Genomic DNA, 18197 nt, shown 5'->3' with positions numbered 1-18197 from the left:
AAAAAGTCAAAATTTATGAAGGGTATTTTAAAATGTTGAGACTTAGCGACAGACATGATATAGAGGGAAAAAAGGGTAAAAAGTTACAATAGACTAACTAGGAAAAAAAAAACATAAAATGGGTAAAAAACACAGGGAAGTTAGAGTGTAGATACACGAGTTATTTTTTTGTAACCCTCACCCCCAAAATAACTGGTTTTATTGAAATACAAAAATATAACCACATATAATTGCACACCTGCTTCAGCTGGAGATTAACAATGAAAGTGATAAAATAATTCCGTCTATATTTTCATGCTGGAGAGGAGTAATTATGTGGGTGGGTGAATTCTGCTATTCCCTGTCCACCGGTTTGAAATAAATTATGTAAACCCTTCCTTTTATTCAAATAACTTTATCAGTATACGTATGTAGTAGAGAATGACACGGGGACAAATTTTTCCCGTCTCCGCAGGAACTCAATTTCCCCGTCCCATTCCCATGAGTTTTGTCGCTCTCCCTGTCCCTGCCCCATCCTGTAAGCTATGCCTTAACAGCACAAGCCTCAAACACTTGTGATTTTAGCACAGGTGTCGAAGTCGGTCCTCGAGGGCCGCAATCCAGTCGGGTTTTCAGAATTTCCCCAATGAATATGCATTGAAAGCAGTGCATGCACATAGATCTCATTCATATTCATTGGGGAAATCTTGAAAACCCGACTGGATTGCGGCCCTCGAGGACCGACTTCGACACCCCTGTTTTAAAGTGTTTGAAGCTTGTGCTGATAAGGAATTCCTCAAATCCATACTCCACCAGTCTCTCCCAAAAACTGAAACTATCATTCCCCTCTATAAAAGGTATATCCTGCGCAGGAAAACTTGGAAAATCTCTCCCCTTTAGAACCACAGAACTCTGGAACCACCTCTCATCCCCACTCAGAAACTCAAGCTCCTTCCAATCCTTCCGCAACTACGTGAAAACTTGGCTCTTTTCAAAAATCTAATCACCTCCCATTCTCTAGTATTTTGTCCCTCTTTATCTTCTTAGTCCCTCTCCTATATCCTTTCATTGTAGTTCCTTTCCTCTTATTTCTGTAAACCATGCCGAGCTCTGCGCTTGCGGAGATGGCGCGGTATACAAACCTAAGGTTTAGTTTAGTTTAGTTTAAAGGATGGAGTTGGTAGGGATAGGAAGAGAACTCATGGGGACGGGAAAACTAGTTCCCGTGGGGATGGGGAAAAATTTGTACCCATGTCATTCTCTAATATGTAGCCAGTCCTCTGAATGGTGGGCTGAGTTTCCTGAGGCAGGTTAATGGAATTATTTTTGGAGTCTCTGCCAAAAATCTCACAATCTCCTCTGTGATGAATTCCCCATACAAAGAGTCCCCAACCTACTAAAAAACCTGTAGACCAGGCTTGTCCAACCCACAGCCCACGGCCCAGAACTTGGCCCACCAGCCTCATCTTCTTGGCCTGCAGAAGCTCTGTGAAGTCCTCGACTAATGCTTCAATGATCCTCCTTCCCTGCAGCAAATGGTTCAAGAAAGCCCCGTGAGATTCCTGCTGCTATGCCCCAACTAGCCTAACCAGGTACATAAGCCATGCAATGCCAGAAGTTAAAGTTGGTCTTATGGTAGTAAATATCATGAGACTTGATACCATGGGACCAGCCTCAACTTCTGGGACTGTCAGTTAGGGTTACCATATGGCTCCAGAAAAAGGAGGATGGGAGTAAAATGGGAGTAAAACCCGGATGTCTCAATCCGTCCTCCCTGGAGCCATATGCTAACCTACTCATGGGTTAGACCAGTTGCAGAATAGCATCAGGAATCTCACTGGAGGATTTCACAGGCCACTTGTGGCAGGGAATGAGGATCCATTGAAACAGCAGGCGGGAAGGCAGAGAACCTGGCAGGGAAGCAAGCAATCATGTAAGGGGAACAAGATGGTGAAGGCAAGAAAGGGTACACTCGTGCAACTCTCTAATTGGGAATTGGTGAAGGTTGTGGGGGAGAGAGAGAGAGACAATAAAAGAAAGAAAATCAGTCAGATAACTAGAAAAAAAAAGTAAATGGGGAAAGAGCAGTACAGGCAAAACAAAAAAGCTGGGGAGGGTGAGAGTAAGAGGAACACAAGAGAGCATGGTGTTTAATTTTTAAACTGCCATTGACATTACTGTTTTAGAGGGAAATATGAAGTAGTATAGCCACAGGTGAAGGGAGGATCTGGGCCCCCTCCAAACCTGCAGTGAACCCATCAAATGGCTGACAGAGATGCCAATGCTCCATCAGTTAAAGGCATTCTCTGTTGAGCTGTTCCCCTCTTCCTGGTGCTACTGTAGTAACCCAAATGTTGGTGCAGTGCTTCCAGCTGTTGCTGCAGGGAGTCCTGAGTTACTGCAGAAACACTAGGAGAAGGGGAGAGATTTGGCAAGAAATTTAGTTAGCTGGTGGGGCTTTGTCATCCCTGCTAGCAAAGGTACTAATTTTAATTCACAGGGGGGTGGCGGGAATATGTTGGCCCCCTCAGTCCATCTCTGGGACCCCCCCCCCAAATCAAAGGCATGGCAAAACTCTCTTCCCACCTACATCTGCAATGTGAACACTCTCTGTCCTCTCCCTCTGACCACAGACACTGCCCTCCCACCATCTGAAGGCCCTTACTGGGTTTACTGTTAGAGGCCCTAGTGTTCTAGTACTCTCTTCAATGCAGGAGCAATTCCCAATTAGAGAGTTGCACGAGGACAGAAATCCCACCCATCCCCACCAGGATCCTCTCCATCCCCGCCCGTCCCCATAAAAAGCAGCAATTACTTCTGACAGGATCATCAATTCCACAGTTTCTTTTGTGTTTGCACTGCTGTTTTCCTTGTGGAATCTCTTTGGTGGAACCCTTTTTTTGTTTTCTGTTCAGGTAATTAACTTATAAACCCCCTCTTTTATTAAGGCTGACGTGTCCATTATATATTATATGGATGAACCTGCTTCCAAAGCCTTCCATCCCCGTTGGAGTCCCGTGGGCCAGAGGGGGAGGGGTCCCCGTGGGAGTCCCGTGGGTTAGGGGGGATTCCCGCGGGACCCGTAGGATTCCTGCGATCCCCGTTTCCGTGTAGACCTCTATTCCCAATCACTTCTCCTACCCATGCTGGATCTGCAGTCAAAAATGTTTGATGCCACTGGAAGTCACAGCAGCCATTTTCATACTGGAGCCAGTACTAGCAGGAGTGACTTGTGATTGTTCCTGCCTAGAGCTACCACATTTCCAAAAATAAAAAAAATGAGGACACACAGCACAGCCCCTAGAGGACCACTGGTTTTGAATGTGGCTAAAAAAAGTAGTGAATTTTAGCTGCACATTCTGACTTGCCCAAAATTGAAACCCCCCCAGTTTTGGTTGCCTTTTTTGGAACAGATCAAAATAAGCTTGTTAGATAGACTGTGGTCTTCAGAAAAGGAGATCTCCCAAAAGACAAATCTTCTGCCCAAGAACAGATTCTAAATCTCCTCTGGTGTAAGGTCCAAGACCACTAGAGAGTCCAAGAGCTTTATTGGTCTTGGTCTCACTGTAAGCTGAGCTGATAGAAACTCCCAGTCCCCCCCCTTATTGAACAGGGAGCCTGGCAGTTTCACAGGATCCAGCAAGGCTAACACACACCAACCTGTTCCTATGACAACTTCTCCTTGTCCAGATGCAGACTATTCAAAATTCAACTGTCATAAATCCTTGCAATCCCAATGCCTAGGACCGAAAACAGCATTAATGATTTTAAACCACTGTCACTGATGTCAACTTCTTTAACACACTAACTTTTACTAAAGGCAGCCCTAACACTTACAGGTAAGGGACTGCATCCAAGTAGTTGATACTTACAGCACTTTTCGTGCTGCAAAATCTGGACACGTGACCCTGCCCTGTTCTGCCTCTGGCCCTGCTCTGTTTGACCCCAGCCCCTCCCAGTTCAGCCTCCAGCCCTGCTCCCCCCAAACCTCCTCTCTTCTTTCCCGAAAAGCTCCAGCCACGTCTGGAGGGCCTCAGGCTTTTGTGGACATGTCCGGGCATCTGGATGGCTTTTCAAAACTTGACACCTTCTACAGCGCATGTGTCAAATACAAGGCTCGTGAGCTGAATCTGGCCCACCTGGCTGTTTTATGCGGCACGCTGTGAATATGCGCTGGCTTGAGGGTGATGCAGCATTTTCCTCAATGCCGCCCCTAGGTGTTTTATCTTTGGGCTGACTCCCTCCTCCTCACTGTCACAGTCAATTCTGTGCACAAAGCTGAGAGCGGCAGCGGCAGCTCCTCGCGCGTCCCATTCCTCATCTAGAAGCCTTCCCTCTGACATTGCGACGTCAGAGAGAAAGCTTCCAGTTCAGCAAGCGGGATGCGCTTAGGAGCCGCCACTCGCAGCTTTGTGCACAGAAACAACTGCGGCAGTGAGGAGGAAGCTGGCCAGAAGGTACACACCTGCTGGAGGGAGGCGCCTAGTTGAGGCACAGAATGGAGGGAGAAAGAGGGGTGTGTTGGGACTTGAGAAAGAGAACTTTGGACAAATGATAGGAGGGAGAAAAGGAGGGAGGGAGGGGGCATGAACATGGGACATAGAATGAAGGGAAGGAGAGAGGGGAGCATGAGCCATAGAATGAAAGAATGGAGTGAGGGAGATACTGAGGTAAGGGAGGGAATAGAAAGAGAAAATTGGGTGTCAGAGAGGGAAAGAGATGGTGCACATGAAGAGATGAAGAAAGAGGAGAATTGTTGGACAGAGAGAGGGAGGGAGAATTATTGGACATGAAGAGGAAGAGGAGTGAGGTAGAAATGCATGAGGAAGAGAGAGAGAGAGGTCAGACTACTGGAATGGGAAGGAGAGAAAGAGATGCCAGACCACAGAATGGAAGGGAAGGAGGGGAGAGAGAGAGATGCCAGACCACAGAAAAGAGAGGAGAGAGATGTTAGACCTCAGGAAAAGGGAGGGAAAGAGCAAGAGATTCCAGACCATGGGAGAGGAGAGAGATTCCAGGCTATAGGAAGGAGAGGAGAAAGATACCAGACCATATGAGGGGGAAGTGGGTAGAGTTGTCTGACCATGGGAGATGAGATGATGCACAGGGATGGAGGGAAAGTGGAGACAGAGGGAGAGATGGTGCACAGCAATGGATGCGGCAGGGAAGAGAGAAGAAGAAATGCTTCTTATGAATAGATGGGAATAGGGGAAAAGAAAGAGGGAGGAGATAGTACACATGGATAGATAAGAAGGGAAGACATGGTAAAGTAGATAGATTTTGAGAAGAAAGAAGAAGGAAGAAAATTAAATGTTAAAAGTTAATGCTAAAGATGGATGTATCCAAACAGACCGAGGATTTTAAATTACAGTCCATTTGAGGGGGCAATACTTTCAAAATAGAACAAAACACAAAACAACTTTTGTAGAGTCATAACATTTGCCACTCCAGTAGAAGCAAGATTCCTTGCTCCATGCAATGTGTTATGATTAAAATTCAAGCACCTTTCCAGCGACATTGAACCGCTGCTGCGGCGCCTTCCTGAAGAGCTTATGAGCACATTTAAATATTTAAAAGCTTTTAAATGTTATATGATCATATTATTATTTTTTAAAATATTTTTTATTCATTTCTAAAACATATACAAAATCATATTATTTGAGAAACTTGCCCAGTATTGATGAGAGGGGGTCTTTTGTGTTTTGTTCTATTTTGAAAGATGGATGTATGGCAGAATGTGAAAGAGAGAAAAACAGCAAATGGATAAGGTTGTCCTGAATACACAGTTAAGAGCACAGACAGAAGGAAGTGCAGCCAGAGACTGGGAAAAGATGGTTTGAAAACCAAAATCACCAGACAACAAAGGTAGGGGAAATAATTTTATTTTCAATTTAGTGATTGAATTGTGTCAAGTTTTGAGAATTTACATTTGCTGTCTATATTTTGCACTGTTCAGGAAGAAAGACAGTACATTTGTTTCTTTTTCTCTGGGGTTGTACTGCATGCAGAGTCTTGCATCTAAGGATTTTATTTGTATATATTAGTACTTTTACGGCCTCTTTTACAAAGCCACGCTAGCAGCTGCCATGCGGCAACATCCCTGAAGCCCTTTAAATCTCTATGGGCTTCGGGGCTGCAAGTGCGGCTTTGTGAAAGAGGCCGTTAGTTTGTGGTTATCTGTGTTCTGGTAGGAATGAATGTTGAGAAGCGTAGTGTGCTTTGTGTAGTTTAATTCTGTGGTTAACCATTATGTGTTGTTAATAAGATTATGTTGTGTGTTTATATGAAAAGTGAATGGAAAAAATGGTATTACAATTATGGGGGTGGAGTCTGGCCCGCGACTTAGCCTGTGTTTTAGATTTCGGCCCCTTAATATGATTGAGTTTGACACCCCTGCTCTACAGTAAGAAGGTGGCTTCAGTATGTAAGAAGCATTACACATAATGCCTTGCTCACACTGACTGCAGCATAAAGTCCCATGGAAAGAGGGAATACTTTAAAGTAGTGGTCTCAAACTCGCGGCCCGGGGGTCACATGCGGCACGCCAGGTACTATTTTGAGGCCCTCGGTATGTTTATCAAGTTTCAAGTTTATTAAAATTTTGATATAAACGCAATATCAAATATTTTCAATGCATATAACAATAAAAAAATTTTGGGGAGGACAAAATAAAACAATTTAAACAGGTAAACATACAATCGATGTACCCAATTAATTAGTGATACATAGGGAAAAAGGAGTGAACTACAATTGTTAAAGAAAGTAAGAGAACATTTAAGGAAAAACAACATCAGGAGGATAATTGAAAAAGTTTTACAAATAAAGCAAGGTCTAAAAGTGAAAGGGAGAAGTTGTGACCTATAAAACAATTTCTTGATCATATGTCTCTTTAACTATAAATAACAATATTATTATTAAGACTTAGCCAAAAGTTAAGATTTATAAACTATAAAGAGTTTTACCTCATGCAAAACTGTCATTTTTCTGAGGGCCTCCAAGTACCTACAAATCCAAAATGTGGCCCGACAAAGGGTTCGAGTTTGAGACCACTGCTTTAAACACATTTTAACCTAGTGCAAGGCTGCCGGGGGGGGGGAGGGGAGGGGGGGGCAGAACAATTATACATGACTGTTTGAAGAGAGAGAATTGATCGGTAGCTAATGTAGTTTGCTCTAGTAGGGAGAAATGGAGTCATATTTTTTCAATTTGAATATTAACCTCATTGCAGTGTTTTGTATCAGCTGTAATTTGTGCATGAGGACAGAGGTAATGCCAGCATAACGAGAGTAACAGTAGTCCAATTGAGATAAAATAAACATCTCTGTAATTATGTCAAAGTAAAGCTCATAGAAAAATGGTCTGATACGTCTAAGTTGCTTCATGCTATAGAATTCCCCCCCCCCCCACCCCTGTAGGTTGGAAATTTGAGGTAATGTGGAGTCAAGTATAACTTTGAGGACTTTAAAGATTTTGTTAATATTTATGAAGGATCCTGAAAGCAGGAACTGATTACGAGGGGTTGTGGAACCACAGAATTTGGTTTTTTTGATGTGTTTAGCTTGAGATTATTGATTGTGGCCCAGGTATGTATTTTGTCTATGTCTTTGGAAATTTTTTGAGAGATATCAGGACATTTGCATTTTGTAGGGATAAGTAGGAAGATATCATCAGCATAAGATAGAGACATTGTTAAAGGTAGTGTAACCTAAGGAACTCATGAAAATGTTGAATAGTATTAAAGAAAGTGGAGATCCTCGAGGAATGCCACAGAATGAATGACATCTTCTGGGTGCAATTCCATCTTTCATGATGAGATATCTCCTATTCTGCAGAAAGTCTTTGAACCAGCTTAGAATTGTACTCTCAATGCTAATTTCATTTAGTTTAGTTAGTAGCAGTTGGTGACTATAAAAAATAAAATTGTGGAACACAGACAAACATGATTTAATGAGCACATGATTTAATGAGACGGAGTCAGCATGGGTTCAGTTAATTTGGTTAACTTCTTTGAAGGTGTGAATAAACATGAGGATAAAGGTGAGCTGGTTGATATAGTGTATCTAGATATTCAGAAAGCTTTTGATAAAGTTCCTCATGAGAGGCTGAGAAAATTAAAGTGTCATGGGATAGGTGGCAAAGTTCAGTTGTGGATAAGGAATTGGTTATCGGATAGAAAACAGAGGGTAGGGTTAAATGGTCATTTTTCTCAATGGAGGAGAGTAAACAGTTGAGTGCCGCAGGGGTCTGTACTGGGACCGGTGCTATTTAACTTATTTATAAATGATCTGGAAATTGGGATGAGTGAGGTGATTAAATTTGCAGATGACACTAAACTGTTCAAAGTTGGTAAAACGTGTGTGGATTGTGAAAAATTGCAGGCGGACCTTAGGAAATTGGAAGACTGGACATCCAAGTGGCAGATGAAATTTAATGTGGACAAATGCAAAGTGATGCATATTGGGAAGAATAACCTGAATTACAGTTACCGGATGCTAGGGTCCACCTTGGGGATTAGCACCCAAGAAAAGGACCTGGGTATCATTGTAGACAATACGATGAAACCTTCCACCTAATGTGTAGTGGCGGCCAAAAAAGCAAACAGGATGCTGGGAATTATTACAAAAGGGATGGTTAATAAGACTAAGAATGTCATAATGCCCCTGTATTGCTCCATGGTGCGACTTCATTTGGAGTATTGTGTTCAATTCTGGTCTCCTTATCTCAAGATATAGTGACGCTAGAAAAGGTTCAAAGAAGAGTCACCAAGATGGTAAAGGAGATGGAACTCCTCTTGTATGAGGCAAGACTAAAATGGTTATGGCTCTTCAGCTTGGAAAAGAGACGGCTGAGGGGAGATATGATTGAAGTTTGCAAAATCCTGAGTGGAGTAGAACGGGTACACATGGATCGATTTTTCACTCTGTCAAAAATTACAAAGACTAGGGGACACTCGATGAAGTTACAGGGAAATACTTTTAAAACCAATAGGAGGAAATTTTTTTCACTCAGAGAATAGTTAAGTTCTGGAACGCATTGCCAGAGGGTGTGGTAAGAGCAGATAGCATAGCTGGTTTTAAGGTTTTGAAAAGTTCCTGGAGGAAAAGTCCAGAGTCTGTTATTGAGAAAGACATGGGGGAAGCCACTGCTTGCCCTGTATCGGTAGCATGAACTATTGCTACACCTTTGGTTTTGGCCAGGTACTAGTGACTTGGATTGGCCACCATGAGAACGGGCTACTGGACTTGATGGACCATTGGTCTGACCCAATAAGGCTATTCTTATGTTCTTATGATTTGCTGATATATCAAACTGAAGTAAAACCGCCTGGTATCCCATGCTTAAGGTACATTGAATATATGAGAAAATCACCCTATTAATTCGAAAAGATGAGCTTTGTTTTACAACACAAAAAGCAGTCACAATACTGAAACACATGATGTGTGATTAACTGTCAAACTAACAGGGAGATAACTCTTAATATCCTGAGATGAAGATCCTCAATTTCTAGTATCACAGCTCTAAGTTAATTTTAAACTGGAATGCGCTTTGCCTTACAGGCAAATATGAAAAAGTGTATGCTGAAAAATCCAACACTTTATCTAGATTCTTTACTGTGTGGAAACCTCTACTTGAATTTACTGCAACATAACCTTTTGTATTTACTATATTTCAGAACTTCTTTGACTGAGATAACTAGTTCTAGTTACTTGGAGGACATATACATTTCTCATAATGCCTTTCTTCCTACGCATGTCTTGGCTTGCTAGTGTATGTACCCCAAATTGTACTTTTACCTCTTGTTGTATATTCTTAAATTCAATAAAACTTGTTTTGAACCTTAAAAAATTTTTTTTAAACTCATAGTGGACCTTAGAACCAGTGATTTAGTGGTCACTAAACTGATGTTAACAAGGGGACTATCACTGCCTTCACTGTCCCCTGCCCATCCATATTCATAAAGACACCGTCTGCTGTAATGTAAATGATAGAAAGCTGCACTTATCTGAAAAGGATGGTATGATGAATGTCGTTAATCCTCAGTAGTGATCAAGTGCCATATAACGGTGCTGGTGAATTAAAACATTGTTTTCTTATCAAATCTTCCTATAGTCCCTGTCCCCCCCGACTCGAGTTTCAGCTCTTCATCAGGGAGGGACGCTGTTACTGGCTCAATAGGACAGAACTGAACCAAAGCCTTGGCTGACTCAGTTGTTAACCTCAGTTTAGTGACATCACTAAATCGCTGGTTATAAGGTCTGAGCACTCCACTATTAGTTAAAAAAAAATTTTTTTAAAGAAGTTTAAAATTAGCTTAGAGTTGTGTGATTAACTGTACCATATATTAACACAGAAGTTACCACATTTCAAAACCAAAATGTTTCTAGATGGCTGTATGTGCATTCTGGCATAAATCTAGGGGAAGCTGCAGAAATGCTTGTTTATCTTTCCATTGCTTTGTTGAAGGACTGGAAAAGAATGGGCTTCTCTGTGGCTGGCTAGTAGTTTCTCAATCTGTCTGGCAATAATGCATTGAGCATTAAAGCTACTTATTTGAAGTTTGTATTTCAATACAATGATGTATTCAGGTTAAAAGCCACTGCCCTGGAAAATTAGCAAACCTTGCTGAAATCCAAGACCAAAACAGCCTACTGTGGGATCCATACTGGATTTATTTGGACAGGCAGAAAGAAATCATGCTTATGCATCTTAATTTTAATAAGGAGAATGTAACTGGCACCATGTACAAGTAGTTTAAGGCCCCTTTTATCAAGGTGCGCTAGAGGTTTTTGGCCCAGGCTAGCATGGTAAGTGCTCCAATGCTCAATTCCTAGGAGCATCAGAGCACTTACCTTTTTGGCCCGTGCTAAAAACCTCTAGCGCACCTTGATAAAAGGGGGGAGGGAGGGAGGAGTTTGATTTCTGATATAATGTGACTTTCTGCCATTCTACCATTTCTAAATTATTTTTAAATTATGAGGTAACCGTGTTAGATCACGTTTAAAGTTAATAAATAGAAAATGTTACCTTCTAAAGCTAATCAAAAAATGCATTGCTAGTCCAATGTAAAATGTATCATTTTATTTTCCCTTTTTTGTTTTATTTCTGTTTACTACTTGAATTATTGTTAAAATGCTTTGAGCTCAGTAAAATTCTGTAGCACAAGCTCTGGACTTTAGCTGAACTCAAATCTCCGGATTCTATATGTTGCCAAAGTTTGAGTGTGGATCCCAAATGCGCACAGAAACTAATTAGGTGTTAATTTGGAGTTAATTGGCACTAATTGGGATTATGTGCAGATCTGCCTATGTCAGGGGTTGGCAACCTTTTTAAAGCATAGAGCCATTTTATCCTAAATGTTTGACCCAAGATTTAGAAAAAGCCACAAAGGGTAGAGAAGGAAGTTTGAGATATTCCAGGTCTCTCACTCTCTTCCCTCCCCAAAGTCTAGCTTCTCTCGCTTCCAATCCCTTGCAGGTCTCCGCACCTCTCATCCCTCCCTCCCTTGCCCTTCATCCTCCTCCAACACATAGCCAAGGCTCTCTCCCTTCTCCAGGCCCTAACCCTTTGATCTCCCCCGCAATTCCCTGTCCCCCTAAGGACCTTCCTAGGTACCAGGTCTTTGATGCAAGAGCATGACCCTTTTGTGGCAGCTCAACACCACAATGCCCCTCTCCCTCCACTCTGCCATGTATAGGTAGCCCCCCCCTCCGGGTCTACTGAGATACCTGGTGGTCCAGCAGGGATCTTTATGGCAGGAGTGCAGCCCTCTCACTTCTACCTCATCGTGGATGCCTTCTAAAATGGTTGCCATGACCTTTTGCGGCTGCTCACAGCATTTCCTATAGTACCGTGAGCTGCCGCATGAGGTCACAGCAACCGTTTTAGAAGGCAGCTTCAAGGAGGCAGAAGTGAGGGGACCGAATTCCTGCCACGAAGACTCCCACTGGACCAACAGGTACTTCGGTAGGTCTGGGGGCCATGAGAGAGGAGCTGCAGCCACAAGGGAGAAAAGCCGCATGTGGCTCGCGAGCGGCAGGTTGCCAACCCCTGGCCTATGTGCTATCCTATAATACCAGGGGGGGGGGCTAAATTTCATAGTGTGCAACTCACAAAAGGCTGTGAGCATGGGAGGGGAATGGGCATGAGCGTTCCCAGAAATTAGGCACACTCATAAAATACTTGGATTTTTGTTTCTATAACAGTTGCTCACTGCTAAGTGACCTTTATAGAACTGGTGCTTAGTGCAGATTTTAATGGTGCCATTTACTGAATCTGGTCCTATTATGTCTCCGGTTGTTCTGGGTCTACTTATGAATGTAGTGCGACAGCAACAGACCTTCAAAGTTGCTTTTTACAAAGCCTGAAATGGGGCAATCAAAGCAGAGTGAAAAACATGCCCTCTCTAGGTCTCCATGCTCACTAAGGCTCATGCTATTCCTAACAGTAGTTAGGTGCAAGGTCACCCTATGCAGGTCTGCAATCAGATATGGGAGGAATGAATAATGAAGGTGAACCAGAGGAGATGGAGAAGTTTAAGAAAGAGGAGGGGAGCTGGCACTAAATATGGTCTCCCTATGTTGAAGGGGGGGGAGGGGCATTTTCTAGCCCTATTTTGGCATTATTATTGAAGAGGAATTTCAAAGACACATGATAACCTTTCCCACATCTCTTCTAAAAAGTGAAGAACCTGCCCCAACAGACATGGAACTAAGGAGATAATTAAGATAGTTTGTTCTAAAAAAAAAAAAAAAAAAAAAGCTCAGAGAAAATCTGAAGGGTTCTTGCAGCCTTAAAAATTTATTTCAAATCTTTCAAATGTCCATCTGTTCAAAGTCTCAGAAGGCCTGCACCTTTATCCAGAGATAGCTTCCAGTCATACATGAGACTGAGGAAGGAAGCTATCAATGGGGTCTACCATTAAGACGTGTTATTTTACTGTTAACCTGTTATTAATAACTAGGTCTCATGCATAAAATGAGACCTGTGCTAAAATAGCACAAGTTAGGGGGTCAAATAACATGTCTTAACAATAGCCCACATTGATAACTGTGTCCTTTAATGAAGCAATTACCTCACACTGATGTTTTCTTGATCCCAGGGTCAAATATGGACGGACTGTTTCAGCCCTAGTTTCTTCCTTCTTCTGTCCGTTCAGAGACCTGCAGTCGTGTGTTTTTTTAATAGGAAAAGTCTTAAAGGTTTCAGAATGTAGTGAAACCGAATCTAAGAAAATCCACCAACAGCAATGCACAGTCCCTACAGTCTGCTGACATGAGAAAACTCACCAAACTGCTTCCATTCTTCGGTATTGGTGATTAAGCTCTGTGAAAATGCCAACTTCTAACAACCCATCTTGAAGGTTTTACTTCTCTTGGCAATGACAGTAGATGGAAAAGCATGTCTGTTCTAAATGTGTGCAGCCACACACCTGTGTAGCTGAGAAAAAAAGGCCAAGAGAATATTTGCTCAAAGCTCTACTTAGGGGGAAGAGTCCAACCTGCACCATCTGCTGGAGGTAGAGAAATACTGACTAGCTCCAGGCTATACTTGCCATGATGCCACCAAAACATGTGTTTTTCTACCTTCATCTGCTGGTCAGGGAGATATATCCCAGTGGTATGGACAGCTGAATGTTAAGGAAATTATGATTAATCCTCAGCTCTACTCAGGGCTCCTTTTATTAAGCTGTGCTAGCGGGGTTAATGCGTGTGACTTTTCATCACGCGCTAACCCCCGCACTGGCCTAAAAACTACCGCCTGCTCAAAAGGAGGCGGTAGCGGCTAGTGGTTTAGCGCGCCTTTTTAAAAGGAGCCCTAAGCATCAGCGTAGACATGCTGATCTATGAAAATAAAAAGGCCCCTTCCAGCATTTTGCTAGGTACAAAAGTAGAAAAACACGTGGGACTGTGGCTTCCGTATGCTTTTATCAACTTACCTGGTGCAGCATTCACATCATATTTGATGCCCATCCCCCCCTTCAAAAAGCTAAAACTTCAGCATGAAGAGTTCAGTAAAAATGGCACTTAGTTAAAAAAAAAAATTTCACTTTCCTGAGTAAGCAACCACAGACAAAATATTTACAACTTCAATTAAGAAAATGTGTATCTTTCCCCTCTAATCCTGGAGACATGGTTTTGAATCTATCAGAGTAAACTCAGACATAGAAATGCCATGACTGAAGGAAGAGAGGCCTCTTTCAGAGGTGATTGCTTTCTTTCCAAGGCAATGCAGGTTCTGGTCTGTACTGAAAGAACTCTACATATGACAGTCACAAAATGCAAGGAAGTAGCTAAGGCTAAAGAGAAGTTCAGCATGACTCTCAGTATAGACCAGTGGTCCAAATATTTATATTTCTTCTACTGAAGATTTTATAAACAACATATAAAAAAATGTCCCCATAAGAGCAGCTAAGTCTGTTGTCATCAAATAGACACGGTAAAGAAAATCCCATCGTGTATTTTCTCTGCTGGGTTGGGTAATTTCAGCTTCCTCCTGGTAATGATCATCAGCATGCTTTGGAAGGACGGGACAAACCATGTTTCTTGCCTGATGTGTGTAACATTTGGGGTTTTCTGGAAAACAAGCCACAGAAAACCATCGCTGCTGTGCTTCAGGACATTATTTCTCAACTGTTCTGGGAAGACTGGGTTTCATATTTTTTAAAGCTAGATCTAAACGAATTTCTGAAATAGAAAAAAAAACAGAAATACAAAATAATTTAAATATTAGGTTTATTGCATAATATTCAAAATATTATAGAATATTAATTTGTAATGAAATGTTATACTTTTTGTTTTATAATTCTTTATTCATTTTCGTATGTTACAACAAGTGTATCAAATAAACTCATATAAGTGTTATACTTATTGTATTATATGAAAGTTAATCAAGTGTGTATTTTTAAGTTCATATGAGTTTATCTGCTACACTTGTTGTAACATGCAAAAATGAATAAAGAATTTACAAAAAAAAAAAAGAAATACAAAATCAGAAAAGTCAACTGATCTGTTATCAGGGACAGGCTAGCATTGATGTACAAAGGGTGAGTCCAGTTTGCCCAATACATTTGCTGCCATGCTTATGAGTTGGACACCCACAAAAGTATCTCAAATGCATAATATACTTGTTCAAGAGGTAATGTCATGAGCATTGTCAGGGCTTCAGCCCTGAACCTGTTTGTAGCACTGTGGAAGGGAAGTAAACAGCTTCAGAAGAGAGAAGAACTGAGACATTACTTATGGTCTATTGGTGCTTAATGCACAGTAACTTCAAGTCACTTCTGTGTAGTCTGCTTTTAGCTATTGGTTTTAAATTAATTTTTATTCAGCAGATTACAGGAAATTGGAAAGATTATACTAAACTAAATTATACTTTCTGGTGGAATTCAGTATGCCATATTTATAAAATGGAAAGGGTGCTTGCTATGCAACAAGGTAATTATAATAAGTTTAAAAAGATTTGGGGGCCATTGATTATTTATTCCAATGATCAGACATCTTAAACACCTCAGTATTGGTTAAGATAAAGGGGGGGGGGATATGAATGACAATAATTGATAATTGTTAATTATTAATATATGGGTGGGAGAGATGAGATTCTTTTATATTTATATATTTGGAGGATTACAAATAAGATTGTCAAGTGATTAATTAATATATTTCTGAGTGATTATTGTACACTTGTTGTAATTTCTGAAAATGAATAAAGATTTTTTTAAAAATTTTTTATTCCATTTATGCAGGATCCTAAGAGGACAAGACACAGAGGAAATAATTAGTGAGGACAGTGTTTCTTTTTCTGGTCTTTTCTGCTAAGATCTGGGGCTACCATCATTCTACTTTTGCTCAGTGTCTTTATCATATCCACAAATTTGTCTCCACATTCTTGCTTTATAACCATGGCAGCTGGAGAGTTGTATAATGGCCTCATCTCCTACTACCGGGCTGAAGTCTCCTGATAAGAGTCATAGGATTTCATGGCTGTTCCTGCAGGACTTTGGCCTGGCAGCAGGAGAAGAGACCTTTAGGCACTTGTCTGGAGAGAGCTGGCGGGAGGGGTGTGGCAAAGATTTAAAAAGTAAGCAGTTGTCCATGCTCTGCCTCTTGAAATGTAACGATGGGGGTAGTAGAGAAGCCTCCTGCCCCCCACCCCTCGCTTGGAGGCCCTTCATTTGAACTTATGCCAGTGCATCTCCGGGACAATGAACCTAGTAATGCTAGTAAAAAGTATTGCACGGCTAGGAAATGGCACTGGAAATAGCTACCAGAGCGGCTCTCATACTACTTAACCAAAGCAAGGAAAGCAATTTCAGAAAGCATGAGGTGTCTGAAGACAGAACGTGCTGGGGAGGGTAAAAAGAGGTGGTATAAAAAACTTATGCTCCACTCTTGTTAGTATAATAGGGATAGGGTTTGTTTCTAGAAAATGTACCTTGTTCCACTGTGGACTTTCACTATGGGTTTGTATAACTCTGGAATCTTCCTCTCAATCATGGGCCTCAGATTCTCCTTCAGCTTGTTATAATTCTTCTTCAGTTCCTGTTGATATTCTCGCTGCTCTGTAGTGATAAGTCTCTTGTTCTTCTCTACTGCCTCACCACATCTATGCCAAAAAGCAAGCAATTTGTTTAATGCAAAATTCTCATTTACAAATGTGCTTTCAGCTTCTCAAGCAATATTCATTCAACCTTTCCCTAATAAAGCTACCCTTCTCTTCCTAGGACATCAAGCCGCATTGTGGTATAAATTATTATCTGGATACTTGAATAAAAAACCAAAGTGTGGTCTTAGAGACATTTGGAGCATTGAGATTAAGCATCAGATTTCTGCATCTCAATGGCCACGAATTTGGTCTTGGAGGATGAGATGTACAGTGTCAGCATCTATGAGACAAACTTGGTTCTTTTTGTTGCATAGAATGTTTTGGACCCCTGTTAGATTACAAAAGTTGGATAGCTCTAAGTCTAATAAATGCTGCCATTGTAATCTGGAACCAGGGACATTAGACCATCTACTTTATTACTATCCCTTCATTAAGTCATTTTGGGATTCAATCTGGACTCAAGTAAACTCTTTATTGGAAAACCATGTTGCGCTCTCCTATGATACCGTTTTATTTGGAATGGCTATGAGAAAAAAAGATTCAAATATCGTCCCATAATAACAAACTTTTATTAGTTATGACAGGGGTAGCCATTCAACATATTACTAATAATTGGAAAAGTCATAAGAATCTGGTGGAATTTGTAGTGCCATATTTTTAAGATGGAAAGAGTAATAGCAGTACAAAAAGGGACATATAATAACTTTATAAAGACATGGGGGCCATTGGAAAAATATTGTGATGAATAGACATCATTTCTTTACTGTTCCTTTTCTTTTCTTTCTTAGTTTTATCTAGCACACTCAAGGGGATTTGGGATGTTATTAAATACGAGATGTTATAATATGTTGTATAACACTGCATATTCTATTTTAATTGAGAATGGGATGAAGGGGGGAGGGTGGGAGTTTTACACTATTATAGTTCATATGTTAGATAATATAGTGCTATATTGAAATTATTTTTATGATATATTTTTATGCACTTATTGTTTGATTTGAAAATGAATAAAGATTTAAAAAAAAAAAAGAAAAAAGGCTACCCTTCTCTAAAATATCACTGTGTGAAGATGTACAGTAAACTTTTCTAATCTATAATGTATAACAGGTCATTCAACATGTGGCCTGTGGGCCAAAAGCAGCCTGCCTGACCTTGGAATGTGGGTCCACCTGATATTTTTAGCAAAATAAAAAAAAAGTTTTACCTAATTAACTAGCCCACAAGATTTTGTTTTTTTTTTTTTTCCATTATTTTTTATTTTCTAATTTTTCATAAAGTGTACATAATAATAAATTACAATTGATAAATGCATATTATCACTTTTATATCTAATACATTATATATCTGAATTTGATTTTCCCCCTCCCCCTCCCCCCTCCCTTTCATTACTTTAATATAATATTTTAATTTTCAAATTTTTATAAAAAGTATACAACATATTAGAATACAATTGATAAATATTCAATAACTTTTTTATATCTAATACAATATAATCTAAACAAATTTTGTCCCATTTCCCTCCCCCCACCCTTTTATTACCTTTTATTCATACGTTATATTTTGTATAATATATTATAACATACTATGTATAAATTAATTTTTCTTACCCCCCTTTT

The 18197-nt window shown here is 40.6% G+C and overlaps 1 protein-coding gene across 5 annotated transcripts in view; it reads right to left on the bottom strand.

Annotated features, from left to right (window-relative positions):
- Positions 1-12751: 12751 nt before the first annotated feature.
- The window catches only part of DOCK8 (dedicator of cytokinesis 8), a 414444-nt gene continuing 408998 nt past the window's right edge, over positions 12752-18197 (bottom strand). For all 5 annotated transcript variants that reach the window (XM_033924987.1, XM_033924968.1, XM_033924979.1 and 2 more), the window contains 2 exons: positions 16411-16581; positions 12752-14663 (listed from right to left, as the gene is read on the bottom strand). In XM_033924987.1, the coding sequence (XP_033780878.1) occupies positions 14606-14663; positions 16411-16581 (229 nt within the window). In that variant the 3' untranslated portion in view covers positions 12752-14605. The remainder of the gene's footprint in view (positions 14664-16410; positions 16582-18197) is intronic.

The sequence above is a fragment of the Geotrypetes seraphini genome, chromosome 1 (assembly GCF_902459505.1).
Source record: "Geotrypetes seraphini chromosome 1, aGeoSer1.1, whole genome shotgun sequence".
NCBI classification, from domain to species: domain Eukaryota; kingdom Metazoa; phylum Chordata; class Amphibia; order Gymnophiona; family Dermophiidae; genus Geotrypetes; species Geotrypetes seraphini.
This window is presented reverse-complemented; position numbering and strand designations above follow the sequence as displayed.